General features: G+C 47.1%; 1 protein-coding gene and 1 non-coding gene across 5 annotated transcripts in view; both read left to right on the top strand.

Moving 5' to 3' along the window:
* EFCAB6 (EF-hand calcium binding domain 6) overlaps nt 1–20,789 on the top strand; it is a 266,713-nt gene that overhangs the window by 22,754 nt on the left and 223,170 nt on the right. For all 4 annotated transcript variants that reach the window (XM_042247852.1, XM_042247853.1, XM_042247851.1 and 1 more), the window contains exons 3-4: nt 1,480–1,625; nt 10,983–11,194. In XM_042247852.1, the coding sequence (XP_042103786.1) occupies nt 1,496–1,625; nt 10,983–11,194 (342 nt within the window). In that variant the 5' untranslated portion in view covers nt 1,480–1,495. The remainder of the gene's footprint in view (nt 1–1,479; nt 1,626–10,982; nt 11,195–20,789) is intronic.
* Nucleotides 8,571–8,642, top strand: TRNAG-CCC (transfer RNA glycine (anticodon CCC)). The gene has a single exon. It is a non-coding gene; the product is annotated as a tRNA-Gly (tRNA).

The raw sequence follows: 20,789 nt of genomic DNA, 5'->3' as shown, positions 1-20,789 counted from the left end.
ACACTTGAAATATTTCATTCCACTCTTTTCTTGTTTGCATGGTTTCTGAAGACAAGTATGTGTAGGCCATACTGTTTTTGTTGTTGTTGCAAGTGTCAAAATTTTTGTGAAAACTGGGCATTTTAAGAATGTGGCAATTCTCAAATCATCTTCTCCCTCCTTTCCATTTTGTTTGTTCAGAGGCTCTTCTAAACTAACTTGGTAAGTTCTGTATCGTTAGTCATGTATGGCCACCGAAGTGTCCCTGACTGGTCAGCAGCTGGGACAGGACTTTCTTTAAATGCCTGGACACAGCAGCCCGATAGTCTTTGCTGAGGGCTCTTGGTGTGTATTGAGCCTTCTGTCCACACTCAGGCAGGAAGTTTACAGCCCTGCCTCGGCCTTCACCTCCTGCTTGTGCAGAGCCTCCCAAGTCTGCCAGCGCTGAGGGCATTCTCAGCTCTTCCTGAGCAAGCACATAGCCCCAGACATGTGCACCTCCTTCTAGATCCCCAGGAATCTGTGGGAGCTTCTCAAAGCCCCTCTTGGACATCTTGTTCCCCAGCTTTTCCATTTAAGCCATTTGGTTAGTCTGTTATTTGCTCCACCTGTTATCCACCCGCCTTGGGCAGCTAGAATTTAAAGCAACAATTGACCCTGAATTTTTTTTTTTTTTTCCCCAATCAAATGCCTTTTGACAATAGCTGGTCCTCCCTGGGAAAGCTCTGAATCAGTTCAAATAAAGACAGCCTTGAGTGTGGGGGTCTTTCAGGGAGCCCTCAGGTAAGTCATAGAATGAAGAGTTTATGCGAATGGGGCTTTGAAGGTGCTTCCACCCTGTTCTTCCCCTTCCCGGGTCTGGTGGGCTGCTGGGTTTTCCCTGTGGTGGCAGGATGTTGGTTTCATGGCTACTGCAGATTTGGGGATGAGGGGAGATGGGAACAGGCTAAGTCAAAATGCCACAAAATGGGGGTTCATTCCCAGATTCTGGCATCTCCCATGAGTGAGTACTCCCCAGATTGCTGCAGACTTGGGTTAGTTTCTGGAGTTCTGAAACAGCTGATTCTGACAGTTCTTGCCAGTGTTCCTGTTACTCTTTTGGAGAAGGTTTTCAGAGGCCTTCACTGTACCATTTCTGGTGCTGTTTTCCTCAGCTACACCCCTGACTGTGTGTTGGATGAGCTCAGAGGACCTGAACTTGCCACCTCTACTGCCCCGCCTGCCAAGAATGAGTCACTAGTAGTTGAGGTACACGTGTCCTGTCCAGATGCCTCTTTGTTTTCCCATCTTTGAAGATTATTGGATCTGCTATAAAAGCGAGTCTAAAACCCACAATTTTGTATTCACTTTAAGAGAGGGCCTCTGAAACATTGGCGAGGTCCTGACCAATCGCATTTTTACCATCCCCGGTTGCCCTTTCAGAAAAGGAGGAGACGGGAGGCTGGCCTCACTGGGGGATGTGCTTGAGGGTCATGTGACCTGTTTCTGTTCATTTTCCAGGGATTTAACGTGCAAAATGGCGGTTGTACCAGATTGGCATATTATGTGTCCTTACACACGGAAATTCACACATTCAAGACCTCACTCTTCACCTTGCAGAGTGTATTCAAGGAGTGCTTTCCAAAATATGTTCCGACCTTCTTCATGTGAGTATTCCCGAGCAGATGCTACTGATGGCAGACATCACTGTGTGTGTGCAGTACATGCTGGACTCTGCACAGAGGCCTCACACGACACGCTGTCAGCCCAGTAAAGCTGTGAAATAGATTCTGTTACTGTCCCTATCTTCTGTATGGGGAATCTGAGACCCAGGTTTATGAAGCCACTTGCCCAAAAGTTACATGGTTTTTAGGTGGCAGGGTTGGGATTTGAACCCAGATATTACAGGATCCATGGAATTAAACTACTATATTATCTAGTATACTACCTCACTTAGGTTTTTTCTTAGTTAATATACTATATTTTTTGAGTAGCTTTAAAAAAAATTTTTTTTATGCTATGCCGTGCAGCTCGCAAGATCTTAGTTCCCTGCCCAGGGATTAAACCTGGGCCACGGCGGTGAAACCACCGACCGAGCCTTAACCCCTGGACCACCAGGGATGCTCTGAGTAATCTTAGGTTTACAGAGAAACTGAGTTAACGTGCAGAGAGTTCCTGTACACTTCTTCACTCCCATCCCCAGGTTCCCTCATTGCCAGCGTTTGCAGTAGTATGGGACAGTCATCACAATTGACACACCGTTATCGATACATTACTAGAGTTCACACTGTTCGTTTTGTGCAGTCTCTGGGTTTTGATCGATGTGTGACAATGTGTGTCCACTGTTACCGCATCTCACAGAACTGTCTCACTGCCCGGAAACTCCTCTGTGCTCTGCCTGTTCATCCCTCCCTCCTCCTGACTGCAGGCGGCCACTGGTCTTCCTGCTGTCTCCGCGGTTCTGCCTCTTTCAGAATGTCACTTAGTATGGAACCATGCGGTCCGTAGCGTTTTCAGATTGGCTTCTTTCACTCAGCACTACGCACTTAAGGCTCCTTCATGTCTTTTCATGATGTGACAGTTCATTTCTTTTTTTTCTCTGAATAACATTCTCTTGTATGGATGTACAACCGTTTGGTCACTCCTCAAGGACATCTTGGTTGCTGTCATGCCTTGGCAATTATAAATAAAGTTGGTATAAACATTTGCATGCAGGTTTTTGAGTGGACCTAAAACCCTAACTTATTTGGATCAGTCAGTTTTAAAGCAATAAAATTTGACATTATAATTTCTCCAAAATGTGCATCTTCTCATTTGTTCCTTCCTCCCTCCCTCTCTTTCTTCGCACACATTTTCTGAGCCCTAATATGTAAAAAGAACTGTCCTAGGACCTGAGGATAAAGAGCAGGTCCTGTAGAGGGTCTGCCCTGGAGGAGCCCATGGTCTTGGAAGGGAGAGGAGGCGTCCCAGCCAGGAGAGACCAGGGCTGGACCAGACACGCGTACGCCGTGGACGCACAGCCTGAGGAACCGGAAGGGCTCAGAGCAGCACAATGAAAGGGCAGGCCCGAGGAGAGGCGAGCTGGTCAGAAGTCACGCTGGCCACCGAGCTCACCTGCTGTCCGCGGGAGGCCACGGGCACCTGCCGGGGAGCCGGAAGGGAGTCCAGACGATTTCTGATGGGCGTGTGTCTGCTCGGGTCTCTGGAAGGAGGGGAGAATGGATGTCGGGGTGACCGGCAGTCTCCACCACAGACATTTATCGTCATTAACAAATCTGCTCCACGCCCACAGTGTTCTGCAGATATCTCCTCGTTAACTAGCTTTCTGACTGCACAAAGAAGAATGGAGTGAAGCGGGATTACTGGATTAAGGGGCGTTCACACTCCTTAAGGCGCCGCCAAATCGCCTTTAGGAAGCTTGTAGCTCCACATCCCCACAGATAACAATTAAATGTACTTGTTTCTGAGCACCCTAACACAGAATGTTGTCTTTGACCTCTTGTCCACTTGCTATGCATAGACCACATTCTGTTGCGCTGTTAACCTGCATCTCCCCAATGGCGAGGTGACCTTTGATGGTCAGGTCCATCAGATTCATGTCTTCCTTTGACGAGCTGCCGCTTCATGCCCTTTACCTGTTCACCCACTGTGGGTGGGTCTTTTCAGTTAGTTGTGTGAGCGCTCTTTGTTAAAAATATGAATGCTTCCCTGGTGGCTCAGATGGTAAAGCTTCTGCCTGCAATGCGGGAGACCCAGGTTTGATTCCTGGGTCAGGAAGATCCCCTGGAGAAGGAAATGGCAATCCACTCCAGCACTCTTGCCTGGAAAATCCCATGGACAGAGGAGCCTGATAGGCTACAGTTCATGGGGTCGCAAAGAGTCAGACACAACTGAGCGACTTCACTTCACTTTATGCGCCATCAGTGTCTTTTTTCATCTGTCATTTGCCTTTTATTTTTATGGATGATTTTTAAAATGTACTGAATTATTTTTCCTTTTCTAAATAAAAGTTATATATTTTAAATAAATACACTTCAAAAAAAATGTCCCTTAGCACCCCTTTCCTCTCCAGAGTGGGTCACCATTGAGTGTTTGGCTGCCAGCGATGGCGCATCATTCATGCACACACACGTGTAGATATGTAATTACATAACTCATATTAAATACACACAATTCATGGGTAAATCTGTGAGCCACAGATACTGACACCCTGTTTCCTTTTAAGATGTTTTTTGCTTTATGTTTCAATTTGAATAGTTTCTGTCGACCTGACTTTATACCCATGAGTCCTTTCTTCTGCTGTGTGGACTGTCTGCTGTTAAGCAAATTAAATGAACTCTTCACTTTGATATTGTAGTTTTCATTTCTAGCTTTTTCATGCGCTTTAAAAAAAGTTTCTGCTTCTCTGCTGGAATCCCCCACATGTTCAGCATGTTGTCAATTTTCCCTTAATCTCTTTAACATATTTGTCATTCTTGGTTTAAATACTCGATTACTTCCGCATCTGTTCTCTCTGTGGGTCTTTTGATGACTGGTTTTGCTCTTCATTGGGTCATCTTTTCTTATTTCACTTGTCTTGCAATTTAAAAAGATTTAGCAGCAGACATTTGTGTAAAACAGAGTAGTGTGTACGCGCTTAGTCATGTCCGATTCTTTGCAACCTCATGGACCGTAGCCTGCCAGGCTCCTCTGACCATGGGATTTCCCAGGCAAGAACGCTGGAGTGGGTTGCCACTTCCTTCTCCAGGGGATCATCCCGACCCAGGGATCGAATCCACGACTCCTGCGTTAGCAGGCGGGTTCTTTACCACTGAGCCATCAGGGAAGCCCCCAGGAAGAGTAGGGAAGTGAAGCTGCTCAGTCGTGTCCGACTCTTTGCAACCCCACGGACTATAGCCTCCCAGGCTCCTCCGTCCATGGGATTTTCCAGGCAAGAGTGCTAGAGTAGGTTGCCATTTCCTTCTCCAGGGGATCTTCCTGACCCAGGGATCGAACCCAGGTCTTCCACATTAGAGGCAGATGCTTTACCGTTTGAGCCACCAGGGAAGCCTCCCAAAAGAGTAGAGACAGAAGTAAATAATATTTACCACCAGAAAAACGAATGCTGCTTCTGCTCAGGCTTCTGATGAGATGCCTGGCTCAGTTTATTTCTTGGTTTAGCTGTGTCTGGATTTGGTGTCAGTGGTGGTTAGATTCAGGTGACCGCTTGTTTCAAACACTTCGCTTCAGCAGACCCTGAGATCTGAGCAGCGTGGATACTCCAGCCATCTCTGCTTCCTGGCCCAGCTGCCAGCTTGGTGTCCTGGGGGGGACTCTGCTTCCAGCCCTCCTGCCACAATTGGAGGCAGTTTCTCCAGCTCAGCCTCCAGCTTTGTGCACCTCAGGAGGTTCCCCTCCACCTTGACCGCCTGCCTCCAGTCTGCAGTGGGCCGCCAAGGGGCACTTGGTGAGGGTCCCATAGGCTTCAGAGGGGCTTGCCTCTGGTCTGTACTCAGCCATTGTGAGCAGCTGCCTGACCCTTAGGGAAGACCCCCCATGTCTCAGGGCATAGCTCATAGCCCCCTGCCTTGCTCTCAGCTTCAGGTGCTGCCACTGCCATGTGGGAAGGCCCATGTGGATGGGTGCAGACTCGCTGTGTGCCTGAGGCTCTCAAGGCGATACAAGTCCATGGGATTGGCCCACACGGCTGCTACATGCTTCCCATCGGTGGTTTTCTCTAAGCCCCTGTCTAGGATGAATCTGCTTCTCATCCCAAGACTTTGCAAGAAGGAAAGGAGTCCTGGGTGCTTTCTCTCCAAGGAGTGGCTGGTCCTTTCTGTTTCCTTTGCATCCTCAGTTCTTTGATGGGTTTCAAACCCTTCTCTCTCTCTCTCTCTTTTTTTTAGCTTATCCTCCTGGTTCTCTTCGCTGGGGTCAGAATGACAGTCTCTGTGACTCTCTATATCCTAAATGGAAGTAGAAAATTTGTCAGTTCTCCTCCAGAAAGATCCTATCGGTTCGTACTCCCACCAGCAGGTTATGCCAGTTTGGTTGTTGCTTTCATTTTAAACCAAAGAAGTCCTATTAGCCTAATGAAATAAGAAGCTTTCCTTCAGGTAAAATCAGATAGTTTCAAATCAATATTTTCTGATACTTTAAAATTAGAATCGTTGATTGCTAAGAAGGGGGTTCTTGGGAAGCATTGAAAATACACGTGAAAAGTCTGAAAAAAGATTTCAAGACAGAGACAGACATAAAGGGGTCCCTCCGTGATGCCGGGTGCAGGAGGAGGAGTTCCAGGGTGCGTGGGCAGAGGGAGAAATATTTGTCACTAGCTGACACGGGGCCCTGCAGCTCCGCCACATCAATCAGCTGCTTCTGAGGTTCAAAGCATCAGAACGGCAGAGGAAAGCAGGCAGCCGCCCCTGCACAACGAGCATCCTTGGGGATTTAAGTCCCTTCTTCTCCCCCAGGCTCTGAGCCCAGTCTTCTGCCTGCCTGGCCTCTCGTATGTAAGCACTTGGCTCCATGTCCTGAAACACCAGCGCAGCAAATAGCAGCTCTATTGTGAGCTCTGTCCTAAGCTCCAGGTTGCATCTGCGGTTGCCCCCTGACCTTTCCGCTTGAGCATCACCTAGCGGGCATCTCAAACACAAACTGATCAGACATCTCTTGACAGCTGGCATTCTCCATCCCGGTAAAGAGCATCATCCTGTATCTAGTTCCTCAAGTGCAAGGAGTTATCCTTGATTTCATTTTCTCTTCATCCCCCAGCCCCCTCCAGCTCACCAGGCCAATCTATCAGTGAGACTTCGTCAGCTGTGTTTCTAGGTTATGTCTCTAATCTGTCTCCCCCCCACCCCGGCCCCCACAAAACCCTACCCTCACCACAACCTGGACCTTGTTCAAGTCACCATCACTTCTTCTTGGATCTTGGAATTGGTTCCTCAGTGAACTTCTCATTTCTTGCCCCTCTGTAATCTACTCTCCTCATAGCAGCCAGAGTAATTTTTTAAAAGCCATATACGTTAATAAGATCACTCACTGCTTGAACTCTCCTGAGTCTTCCCATTGCCCATGGTGAAAACCCCAGTCCCCGTGCAGGGATCTGAGGTATCACGTACTCCGATCCCAGCCGTCACTGCCTCCCTTTCTCGCTGGACACACGCCTCTGTCCACAGAGGTCTGTCGCCTCCCTGGACCCGTTAGACTCACTCTTGCTCAGGGGCTCTTTACCCGAGGCTCTTCTCCCTGTTGAGGACACTGTTACTGCAGCTGCTTGCCTGGCTCATTCTGTCCTGGTTTCAGCTCATCAGACTACTCAAGAGAGGCTTCCCCCAACTCCCCGACCTGAGACAGCTCCCCGGCCGCCCTCACCTCTGTGGTCTGTCCTGCTGCCTGTAAGCACGTGGCACCACCTACCGTTACATCATCATTTATCTTTTGTTTCTCGTCCTGCTTCTCTTCTCCGGAGTCTATCTAAGCTTTCCAAGAGCAGAGCTTCCGGTCTTACGGCAGTCCTGCCAGTGCCTAGAGCAGCGCTGGCATATGACAGGTGCTCAGAAATACCTTTTGAATGAATGAATTCCACATCCTTTCAAGCCGGTGTTTCAAAAGAGTCTCTTCTCTTCCTGCCTGCCTGCTTTCCTAAGGCTCCCACACAGCCAGTCCCCACACCTGGATCTCCAGCACCACCCTCTATGACCTCTAGATTTGTGTATTCAGTTTTCGAATGGACATCCCGACTTGGATATCCCAAACTGAGCTCTTTAGCTTTCCTGCAGACTTTTCTGTTCCAAGTGTCCATTGCTATGAACAAACTCCCCCAAACATAGAGGCTTGAAACCTCAACCATCACGTGTTTTGCTCACAGATCTACAGTTAGGTCCCTGGAATGGCTTGTCTCTGCTCTTTGCACTTCAGTGGGGGAGGTGCCAAGGCAGGGGCAACTTGACATCTGGGGCTGGAATCTTCTGGAGGCTGGCCCTCTCGAATGGCCAACAGGTGGTGTGGGCTCTTGGCTGGAAGCTCAGCTGGGGCTGTTGGCCAGATACCTCCGCATGGCCTCCAGGGAGCCTGTGTGGCTCCCTGACCTCCTCACGGCACAGCAACTGTGAGCGTCTTAGGAGGGCCAGGCAGAGGCTATAATGCTCTCTTTGTGGCCGTGTCTTAGCAATCACATCGTGTCAATTCTGCCCTAGTCACAGACTCATGCACATTTTAAGGGGGAGGGATGTACATCCCACTTTCTGATGGGAGGAGAGTTAACACGATATCATAAGAGAAGCATGTGTGGTGGGCATCTTGTGTGGCCATCTCAGACAAAACCGCCAACCAACCCCATCTCCATATTCCTTTTCTCATGGCTCACCCAGCCACCCACACGAACTTCATCCTTACCTCCTACCTCACCCAGCGCATGACATCAGAGTGTTCTGTGGACCTCCTCTATTGTAACAGCTCTTTTAGTCACCTCTACTTTGCACTCGCTGACCATCACATTAGTGTAGACCTCCCTTAAGACTCATCTGAGCTGGCCGTAATCACCCAGCTCGTCTTACACCACCCTCTCCTCCCCTTTCTGTTTCTCTCCTGTGTGATACCAGAGTGAAGTTTAAGAATGAACGAGGGCTTCCCTGGTGGTCCAGTGGCTAAGACTCTGCACTCCCATTGCAGGGGCCCAGGTTCGATCCCTGGTCAGAGACCTAGATCCTAAATGCTGCAACTGAGAGTTCTCACGCTGTGAGTAAAGATCCCACATCCCGCAATGAAGATGGGAGATCCCTCATGCTGCCCCTAACACCTGGCTTAGGCAAATAAATCAATATTCGAGAATGAAGATTGGGCCGTGTCGCCTTCTCAGTGACAGTCCTGCTGTAGCATCTCACAGCCAGAGCACGAGGCCAGAGGACAGGGCCGCCTGCCTTGTCTCCTGACTTTCCCAGTCTCCTCTCCTAGCCAGGGTCTGCTCTATGTGGCCCCCTCCCCCGGCCGTCCTCTACAGCAGCCCCACTTCCAGCCCCCTATCTCACTTTTGGGGAACACAGCCTTGCCGTGGAAGTGTCACTGTGTCCTCTAAGATTTTCCCGAGACCCTCAGCCTGTCACCCCAAACCAGCCGTCTGTGTTCTGGGTCTCCAGTGTTATCCCTGTTAAGTCATCCCCTCCCTGGAGGTCACTGTGGGTATTGTGAGCGAGAAGAACCCCCAGCACTGGGCACAGGCCTCATGTGTGCACAGTGAGCAAGCTTCAGGGAAGGCGGGCACTGGGGTGACGGCCTGTGCAGCCCCTAGAAGGCCGGAGGGGTCCCTGGATCCTGCCGCATTGCTCCTGAGCCGAGGGCACCTGGGAGCTCTTCACGGCAGGTGGGGGCGCTGGTAGGTCCTCTGTTACCACATCAAACAGAAGGCAGCTCAGTCACCCTGCAGCTGTGAGCAGGCCCCTTGCTGCCTCTGGGAAGGTCCATGCTGACACTCTGAATCTGCTGACATCATCTGGCCCAGGTCACCCCAAGGCTAAAGCCATCGTGTCCCCATGCCAGAAAGGTTCCACTGCTTGATGAGGAAGTCTTGTTTCCAGGGAAATGCCTAGAGTCACCCTCTCCTCGCCACCGCTTGTGAATGATTCGATGAAAAACACAGCGGCATTCAAGACACTTCACATGTCCAGAATTTACTGTGTGAGACAGAGGTGCTAAGTGGGCTGTGGCCACCAAGATGGAAAGTGAATACAATGGTTTAAAGGTTTATGTGATACTGGAGAGGGTGTGGAGAAAAGGGAACCTTCCTCCACTGTCGGTGGGAATGTAAATCGGTGCAGCCACTGTGGAAAACGGTATGGAGGTTCCTCAGAAAACTAAAAATGGGAGTTACCATATGATTCAGCAGTCCTACTCCTGGGCACGTATCCGGACAAAACTATAATTCCAGAATTATACATGTACCCCAGTGTTCATAGTAGCGCTATTCACAATAGCCGAGACACGGAAAGAACGTAAGCAAGCTACATTTTACATAGTGAGTGAGTGAGTGAAGTCGCTCAGTGGTGTCTGAATCCTCGCAGCCCCACAGAATATAGCCTACCACGCTCCTCCGATCCAGGGGATTCTCCAGGCAAGAGTACTGGAGTGGGTTGCTGTTTCCTTCTCCAGAGGATCTTCCAGACCCAGGGATCGAAACCGGGTCTCCCGCACCGTAAGCAAGATGCTTTACTGTCTGAGCCACCAGGGAAGTCCTGTATATATGTATATGGAGTACTGCTCAGCCGTAAAAAGGGATGAAGTAATTCCATCTGCAGCAACATGGATGCAGCTGGAGATTATCATACTAAGTGAAGTGAGTCAGGCAGAGAAAGACAAATATGTATCACTTATACGTGGAATCTAAAGCATAACACAGGTGAACCCCTCTATGAAACAGAAACAGGATTATGGGCATAGAGAACAAGCTGATGGTTGCCGAGCAGCTCAGGTGAGGGATGAAGAGGGAGGCTGGGGTTTGCAGACGCAAATTAGCATGCATAGAACAGGTAAACATCAAGGTCCTACTGTGTGGCGCAGGGAGCTGTATTCAGTATCCCGTGACAAACCGTAATGGAGGGGAACATGAAAAAAAGAGTGTGTGCGTGTAAGGATATAACTGAGTCGCTTGGCTGTGCAGCCGTAATTAACCTAATCCTTTAAATCAACTAATGCTTCGATCAAAAATAAATTTGAAAGAAAAAGCTTTATTTGCGATGACCTTAATTCTTAACTAGGTTTTAACTTCAATATCCCGTGACATAGGTCCTTTCTAGGGAAGAATCTTTGCCTTTTTCTTTCATTCTAATGTTATTGCTGTTGTCTGTATTGATTGAAATGTCAATTGCAGAGGTGAAAACAATGACTGCAGATTTGCCATTGCAGGTCACCTGCTTGTAAACCTGGATATAGTAGAAGAAATACTGTTTTAGAAGTCTGCTGGGCCCTAGTACACAGTGAAATAGTTTTCATCATCATAGCCTTAAGCATGTCTAGTAAATAGCTCTCTCTCTCTCTGTCTCTCACAGCCACAACTGTTGCAAATCCAATACTGTCGTCCTTAGATGTTAAACGGATTTTATTTCAAAAAATTACTGAGCGAGGAGATGAGTTGAAGAGAGCCTTTCAGCTGCTCGACACCGCTCGCAGCATGACAGTGACCAAGAGCGAGCTGCGGAGGGTCATCACAGCCTTCCTGCTGCCTCTCACGAGAGAGCAGTTTCAGGACGTTCTGGCTCAGGTATCGGGCGAAGGAGGCTCGGAGCCACCCGGCATGTGGCCGGGCGATGCAGGAGATGATGGGGGCATGTGACCTAGCCTGGCTTTCCCCACGCTTTCCCACACAGAGTCTTGTTTGTCACAGTTCAGTGAAGTCCTGGCGGGTTTGGGGCCATCACCGTGTGCTTGGGTCGTATTTTGTGCGTAGCACTGTTACAGTCATTCTCTTTTATTTTTTTTTAAGGCTTCCATATACACAATATTTGGGGGCCTTCCTTGGTGGTCCAGTGGCTAAGACTTTATGCTCCCAATGCAGGGGGCTGGGATCGCTCCCTGGTCAGGGAACTAGATGCACCCCCCGACCCTGCCCACACGTCACAAGTAAGTTCACAAGAGTAACTAAAAACGACTGCACGTGTGGCAATGAAGCTCTGTTCATTTTTAAAGGTATGTTTCCTGTCTGTTTTGCAGACTGCATAATATCCATTGATCTGTCTTCAAATTCACTGACTTTTTCTTAACATCTCCATTCTGTTATTAAGTCTATTCAGTGAATTTTTCAGAGAAGGCAACAGCACCCCACTCCAGTACTCTTGCCTGGAAAATCCCATGGATGGAGGAGCCTGGTGGGCTGCAGTCCATGGGGTTGCTGAGAGTTGGACACGACTCAGTGACTTCACTTTCACGCATTGGAGAAGGAAATGGCAACCCACTCCAGTGTTCTTGCCTGGAGAATCCCAGGGATGGCGGAACCTGGTGGGCTGCCATCTATGGGATCACACAGAGTCATACACGACTGAAGTGACTTAGCAGCAGCAGCAGGAACAGCAGTGAATTTTTAACTTTAGACATTGTATTTTTCAGTTCTAGAATTTCCATTTGGTTCTTTTTTATAATTGCTATTTATCTGCTTAGGTTTATTGATTTTCTTTCAATCATGAACATATTTCTTTTAACTCATTGAGATATGTAAAATAGCTGCTTAAACCTTGTCTGGTAATTCTCATCTCGGGGTTGGCCTGTTTTGATTTTTTTTTCTCTTGAGAAGGGTCACATTTCTTTGGTCCTACGTTTAAAAAAATCTTTTTTTATTTCGTAAATTATCAAAGTACAATAGTACATTTAATGGAGATTTGGAACATACAGAACAAAGTTACATATAGTTCAACTATATATTACAATTATTTTTTCAGTAGATAAGTTAAAAATTTTAGTTGGAGTTTCAATATCAAGCTCTTAAAAATTAATATAATGAATAGACAGAAAAGTGGAAGGGGATAGTAGACCTGAAAGGCACTATGAACCAATTCAACATAATTAAGATTTATACAGTTTTCACATAACAGCAAGATACAAATTCTATTCAAGTTCCCATAGACTATATACCAGGGACATAAAACAAGGTGCAAACATTTCATGGTCTAAAGGTTTTGAAATCATACTGTCCTCTTATCACTGTGGAAATATGTTAGAAATCAGTATCAAAAGATATTTGAAAATAACCCACATATTTTCAAGGGCAATGTGTCCTTTACCAAAAGATCTTTGACTTAGTCATTGAAAGCCTCAATAAAGTTAAAAGACTGAAAAAATACAGAGGGTGATTGCAGAGAAGAAAGCATTTAAATAAGAAATTAATACCAAAATGATAAATTAATATCAAACATATTTAAAAACCCCATGTATTTGGAAATTAAATGTCCACTTTTAAATGATGGGTTTATCTAAGAAGCCATAATGCAGAAAATCAGAAAATAATTGTAACAATAAAAATGAAAAGAGAATTTATCAGAATTTGTGGCATGCAGCTGAAGCTGCTCAGTGTAACTAAATGCAATGTGGAATCTTGAATTAGGTACGAAAACAAAGAATTGGTCCTTCACTGTTGAGTGTATTTGAATTATATCCCAGACTAATGGTTTTCAATAGAAATATAATGTGAAGCACATATGTAATTTTAAATTTCCTGGTAGCTACATTACAAAGATAAAAAGAAATAAGTGGAATTAATTTTAATAATATTTTTGTTTGACCAAAATGTCTCATTTCAACATGTAATCACTATTCAAAATTGGTGGTAAAATATTTTACATTCTTCTTTGTGTACTAAGTCTACAAGGCCTGGTGTGTACTTAGAGCAGACCTCAGTTCAGACACCACGTTTCCATTAGGAATACTTTACCTGTATCTTATTACTGTTGTTCAGTCGCTCAGGCGTGTCCGACTCTTTGTGACTTCCTGAACTACAGCATGCCTCACTTCCCTACCCTTTACTATCTCCCGGAGTTTCCTCAAACTCTTGTCCATTGAGTTAGTGATGCCGTCCAACCATCTCATCTTCTGTCGCCCTCTTCTCTTCTTGCCCTCAATCTTTCCCAGCATCAGGGTCTTTTCCAATGAGTCAGCTCTTTGCATCAGGTGGCCAAAGTATTGGAGCTTCAACATCAGTCCTTCCAATGAATATTCAGGGTATCAACCTGAATATCAATCCTTTAGGATTGACTAGTGTGATCTTCTTGCAGTCCAAAGGACTCTCAAGAGTCTTCTGAAATTCTCTGATACTCAGCCTTCTTTATGGTCCAACTCTCACATCCCTACATAACTACTGGAAAGACCAAGCTTTGACTATACAGACCTTTGTCAGCAAAGTGATGTCTCTACCTTTTTTTTTTTTAAACCTGTATTGAGATTTCATAAAATTTGCAATTGAAAGAGACACGGGTACCCCAGTATTCATTGCAGCACTGTGTATAATAGCCAGGACATGGAAGCAACCTAGATGTCCATCAGCAGATGAATGGATAAGAAAGCTGTGGTACATATACACAATGGAGTATTACTCAGCCATTAATAAGAATACATTTGAATCAGTTCTAATGAGGTGGATGAAACTGGAGCCGATTATACAGAGTGAAGTAAGCCAGAAAGAAAAACACCAATACAGTATACTAATGCATATATATGGAATTTAGAAAGATGGTAACGATAACCCTGTATGCAAGACAGCAAAAGAGACACAGATGTATAGAACAGTCTTTTGGACTCTGTGGGAGAGGGAGAGGGTGGGATGATTTGGGAGAATGGCATTGAAACATGTATAATATCATATATGAAACGAATCACCAGTCCAGGTTCATATGCTTGGGGCTGGTGCACTGGGACACCCCAGAGGGATGGTATGGGGAGGGAGGAGGGAGGGGGGTTCAGGATGGGGAACATGTGTACACCTGTGGTGGATTCATGTTGATGTATGGTAAAACCAACACAATATTGTAAAGTAATTAACCTCCAATTAAAATGAATAAATTTAGATTAAAAAAAGGACAAAAATTTGCAGTTGAAATACTAATTTCACCTAGTCATTCCAAACATAAAAATTTTCCCCAAACGGACTTAATTTTAGCATTTAAATTAATTAACATTAAAGGTAACAGTTCATTTCGTCAGCTGCCCTGGCCACGATCCGTGTGCTTTGGAGTCTCGTGTGGCTCTGGCTGTTGACTGCGCAGCCTGGTGCTCTGGACTCTGTTACACTGACCTCTTCAACTTTCAATGCCTTTGCTTTGGCAGGCAGTCAGCTTCCAAATTCTGTCTTGCCTGCAGCAGGCAGTCATTCATATCTTGGTTCAGCTCTTTTGCCTTCTTTTTTTAAAATTATTTACTTTTAATTGGAGTATAGTTTCTTTATAATATTATGTTGGTTTTGCCATGCATCAGCATGAGTCAGTCATAGGTATACATACGTCCCCTCCCTCTCGAACCTCCCTCCCCCGCTGCACCCATCCCACCCTCTAGGCTGCCAGAGAGCACTGGGTCGGGCTCCCTCTGTTACACAGCGGCTTCCCATGAGCTGTCTGCTCTACGTGCGGTGGTGTGCGTCCCCACGCCACTCTCTCCATTCGTCCCACCCTCTCCTTTCCCCGTGTGCCCGCAAGTCTGTTCTGTATGTCTGCGTCTGCACTCCGGCCCTGCAGAGAGGCTCAGCAGTACCGTCCTTCTAGATCCCATATATATGTGTTAATATACAATGTTCGTTTCTCTCTTTCTGACTTACTTCACTCCGTGTAATAGGCTCTAGGTTCATCCACCTCATTAAAACGGATTCAAATGCATTCCTTTTTTACGGCCAAGTAATATTCCACTGTACATATGTGCTCCAACTTCTTTCTCCATTCATCTGCTGATAGCCATCTAGGCCGCTTCCGTGTCCTAGCTGTTGTAGACAGTGCTGCAGTGAACACTGGGGCTCGTGTGTCTTTTCCAATATGATTTCCTCAGGGTCTATGCCGAGTAGTAGGATTGCTGGGTCATGTGGTAGTTTCATCCTTAGTTTTTAAGGACGCTCCATACTGTTCTCCGTAGGGGCTGGATCAGTTTTCACTCCCACCTCTTTAGTCTTTAGCTGGGACTCTTCACGTGTGACTTGCACACGCCTGGTTCAGGCGTCAGCTGGAACGTGGACAGAGTGTGTACACAGGAGGTGGGGCTCCTCCTCTGTCTCTCTCCTGTTTCAGATCCCCCTCACATTTCTAATGGCTGCGGTTGCTTTGAGTGCAGTGTGTTGGTTCTTCAGGCCAGAAAGACAGTGGGGGTTTTGGTGGGGGTGGGTGGGGGCAGATTTAGCTGCTTTGTGCTGACTACTGACTGTGGCCGCTCAGGTTCAAAGCCATTAAGAACAGGAGACTCTGTACTCGTCCTTTCTTCTGAAGTTGTAAAGGATTTTCCTCCCAAACCTGCCTGCTTTCTTTCACTCTCCTGAGCCCTTAGATAGTCCCTTTTTGGTATTTTGACAGAGTCTACAGGAGTTGACAGTGGGAGGTTAGTCTGTTCAGAGCTTTCTCTGCCACGACTTCTGCCACTTTGTGTTTTTAAAAAAGCAGTCCCAGAGTCAGGGACAAGTTGGAAGTATAGTGCAAAGAACAACTGTTTTTCCTAAGCCATTTAGAAGGAAGCTGCTTCATTACCTCAAGTATCTCAGTGTTCAGTTCAGTTCAGTTCAGTTCAGTCGCTCAGTCGTGTCCGACTCTTTGCAACCCCATGAACCACAGCATGCCAGGCCTCCCTGTCCATCACCAACTCCCGGAGTTCACCCAAACTCATGTCCATTGAGTCGGTGATGCCATCCAGCCATCTCATCCTCTCTTGTCCCCTTCTCCTCCCACCTTCAATCTTTCCCAGCATCAGGGTCTTTTCCAATGAGTCAGCTCTTTGTATCAGGTGGCCAAAGTATTGGAGTTTCAGCCTCAGCCTCAGTCCTTCCAATGAACACCCAGGACTGGTCTCCTTTCGGATGGATGGGTTGGATCTCCTTGCATGTTTCCTTAAAACCGGCCCTGTTCCGTGCTCCCACAATGCAACCGTAACGGTAGAGACAGGAACGTCGTGTCACAGCAACCGACTCAGCCCGGGCCCAGGTCTCAGTCGCGCGGCGCATCTGGCAACTCTCCTTTCATCTGCACGTCTCGCAGTCTGTCCTTAGTTCTGAGGACTGTGACACTTTGAAGACTGCAGACCCGTTATTTTGTAAAGTGTCCCCAACTTGAGTTTATCAGATGGTAGGCGTTTCCTGGTGGCTAGATTGAGGCCTGCATCTTTGGCAGGAATGTCCCAGAAGCCACGCTGTGCTCATCTCATGACCTTTTGCTGGGTTGCAGGTGACTTCCGCCTGTCCCGTTACTGCTGCTGTTCACTGCGGTCGCTCCACTAAGGTGGGAGCTATAATATAGACTATATATATAGATATAGCTATATATATAGACCCCCCTTTCTTCCCCAGCAGAATGTTCTTTGTGCACCTTGTGATTAATGAGCAGTGTGTAGGAGAAACCTCTGAAGCTGTGTGGATGTGTCAGCCCTCACCAAACTTCATGTATTCTTTATTGTTTACATATTTGCAGGGACTTGAGATTTCCTGTTTAATAAGTGGGTTATGACCCATTGCTTCCATGATTTATTTTGATATTTAAATTGTCCCTAATTTAGCCACAAGAGCACCTTCATGCTGGTTTCTGTGTCCTTTTGACGTGTCCCCAGCATTTTTTGAGCACTTTCTGACTTCCTGATACAAGCTCACCTGTACTTTCCATGCTCAGTCCTGGAATCATCCATCTCTTCAAAGAGCTCTGGTTCTTTTTAATGGAAACAGGCATCCAGAATCTGGGATCTAGGCAGCAGGGCTGCTCATTACTCTTGGATGCCACTTCTCCAGGCCCTCTAAGTGGGCAGAGCTCCAGGGGCCTATTCCAGACGCACATCCATGTACACACACGTGCGTGCGTGTGGGCTCTGTCAGGCAGGCCCGACTCTGCGACCCCATGGACTGCAGCCGCCTGTCTCCCCCATCCATGGGATAGATCAGGCGAGCGCACTGGAGTGAGTTACCATTTCCTCCTCCAGGGGATCTTCCCAACCCAGGGTCTGATCCTGCTTGTTTCACTTATTTGAATATGCTGGCATGTGACTCATCATCCATCTCCCATCTCCGGCGCCCACACACCTAAGTGGATGCCCTCTGCCCGCCGTGTGGGTGTGCTCCCTGGCTCTGGACCAGGGCTCCCCCGACATGGCGGACACCACGTGTCTCTGCCCCGTCTAATGACGGCAGGACTGAATTGTGAGGGACAGACAGGGAAGCGGGAAGGGGGAGGAAGGTGAAGAGCTTTCCTCCTTTCCTTTTAAAAATGTTTCCCCTTTATTCGCTCCCAGAATCTCACAAATACTATATATTGATTCTTTCACCTGTCACTTTTATTGTATCCACATTTAAATGAGAGCTTTACTAGGACATGGCCTCCATATCACAGTCTCCAGCATTACCGGCGGGCAGGCCGGTGGGGTTTCTGCAGTGACTCTGTTTATTGACTGTCTGGCTGTGCTGGCCTTCACTGTTGCACAGGCTCTTCTCTGGCTGTGGGGGGCAGGGGCCGCTCCCTGGCCGCGGTGCGTGGGCTTCTCACCGCGGCGGCTTCTCTTGTTTCAGAGCACGGGCTTTGGGGCACCCGGACTTCAGGAGTTGTGGCTGGTGGGCTCAGAAGCTGCAGTTCCCAGGCTCTGGAGCACACGCTGAATAGTTGTGTTGCACGGCCTTAGTTGCTGTGAGGCTTTGTGGAATCTTCCTGGACCAGGGATTGAACCGGTGACTCCTGTCCTGACAGCAGATTCCTTCCCGCTGAGCCACCAGGGAAACCCTTGAGGTTTTTAATATATTCACAGAGTGATTCACGATCAGCACTGTCTGATTCCAGAACATTCCATCATCCCTGAAAGAAACTTTTGTGTTCATTAGCAGTTACTCTGCACTCCCCCTTCCCCTAATCCCTGACAACCGTTAATCTCCTCTATGTCTTAATAGTTTGTGTAGTCTGGCTGTTTCATAAAAAGGAATATGGAGTACATGGTCTTCTGTGTGTGGCTTCTTTCACTCAGCGTGACGTTTAGCTCTGCTAGACATCCACGCTGCAGCATGAAGTGGAACTTCGCTCCTTGCTATGACCGAATAGTACTCCGCTGCATGGAGACGACGCAGCTTCTTTGCCGTCAGGTGCTGGACCTTTGGGTTGTCTCTGTGTTTTGGCTTCTGTGAGCAGTGCTGCTGGGACTTGGATGTGCAAGTTTCTATGTGGACATGTGTCTTCACTTCCCTTGGGCACACACCTAGGAGTGGAAGTGCTGTGTCGCTTGGTAATGTTCTCTTGCTTTTAAAGAACATTTGTCCTCACAAACATTGCATCCGTTCCATCCCAAGCTTGATTGAACTGATCTTTTCTTTATACCAAATGGAAAGTGAAAATATTATTTCCTGCTAATGTCTCCCTATATTCAGGATCTAATGTTAATTTAAAATTTTGACAGCCTCCCAAGCTAATCAGCTATGCAGGAAGAGGAACAGCACAGAAAATGTGAAGCGCGTATCTGTTTTTTTTTTTTAAAGCGACATCTGTTTTAAAAAGAAGTCACTGAGAGCTGTAAAACTTCAGAGCCTTTACATAACAGGTTCCCGTGGTCTGTCTTACAATCAGCGTGTGTTTCTAGAACCTTGAGCTCTCGGGACCCACGCATAAACCCAGGAGACTGGAGTGCGGTGCCTTCACAGGAGGCCAGGTTCACCAGGAAAGCAGGGCAGAGCTTGTCTCGCTATTCCCTGGACTTCACAGGGTGTGTGACTTTTCTAGGTCTTTTAATGACTAATCCACGTGGTGACACCCAACTTTCTTTTTCAATAGTCAATATAAGCCTAACTGGCAATGTATAAAACTGGTCAAATAGTTCATGGAAATCTCACCCTCAAAAGTAGAAAAGAAGGGGTTTCCCTGGTGGCCCAGTGGTAAAGAATCCACCTGCCAATGCAGGAGACATGGGTTCAATCCCTGATCTGGGAAGATGCCACACGCCATGGAGCATCTAAGCCCATGCACAAATGCTGAGCCTGTGGTCTAGAGCCCGGGAGCCGCGACTACGGAAGCTCTCTCGCCCTAGAGCCTGCGCTCCACACCAAGAAGCCACTTCCATGAGAAGCCTGCTCGCCACAGCTCGAGAGTAGCCCCTGCTTCCTACAACTAGAGAAGAGCCCGCCCAGCAATGAAGACCCAGTACAGAAAAAATAAATAAAAATGTACAAAATGCATTAAAAATCAGAAGAGAATTTTCCAGTTTTAATGAATTTATTTTAGCTGTAATTTTATCTCAAGAACCGTGTCAGGAATGTTTGAATGTCAGGGTGATGATAGACAAGGCGTTGTTTGTTAGCTACCCTGTTCCTTAGTTTCATTAATAGTGAGTGATATGAATTTTTTTTTAAATGTGTCTCAGTCTCTGAATATCAATATAAGTTAAACATTTTGAAAGAAGTTGCACCGGTTACTAGATGCCGGAGAAGGAAAGCAAAGTTCTATTCTGGTCTTGGTGGCTGTCCCAAGGAAAGAGGAGCCTGGGAAGTTTCTCATCAACATGCTGGACGTGGATTCACAAACTGTGCTTCGCCAGCTGCAGTCTAAGAATTTGCTTCCAGTGATTCATCAGTGGATGGTTTTGAGTCTCAAGACATTTTTGCCAGAATCGCAAATCCCAGAGAAGTGAATCCTTAGCTGAGCCTTTCCTTTTAGACTGGATCCTTGAGCTTAGTTTGGAAACTAGGCATTGCAGAAATGTATCTGCCACCTTAAAACTTGCATCAGATCACAGGTAGTACCTGTGTTCTTGCCTGGAGAATTCCATGGACAGAGGAGCCTAGTAGGCTGCAGCCCATGGGGTCGCAAAGAGTCAGGACATGACTGAGCAACTTTCACTTCACTTCACAGTTCAGTTCAGTTCAGTTCAGTCGCTCAGTTGTGTCCGACTCTTTGTAACCCCATGAATCGCAGCTTGCCAGGCCTCCCTGAAATAGCACTAATTTAACAGGTGGTGCTAGTGGTAAAGAACCCGCCTGCCAATGAGACGTAAGGGAGTGGGTTCAACCCTTGGGTTAGGAAGATCCCCTGGAAGAGGAGGGCGTGACAACCCACCACAGTATTCTTGCCTGGAGAATCCCCATGGACAGGGGAGCCTGGTGGGCTACAGTCCATGGGGTTGGAAAGAATTGGACATGACTGAAGCAACTTAGCACGCACGCATAAGTAGCA

The sequence above is a fragment of the Ovis aries genome, chromosome 3 (assembly GCF_016772045.2).
Source record: "Ovis aries strain OAR_USU_Benz2616 breed Rambouillet chromosome 3, ARS-UI_Ramb_v3.0, whole genome shotgun sequence".
NCBI lineage: Eukaryota > Metazoa > Chordata > Mammalia > Artiodactyla > Bovidae > Ovis > Ovis aries.
Note: the sequence above shows the minus strand (reverse complement) of the source record. Positions and strands in the feature narration are given on the sequence as shown.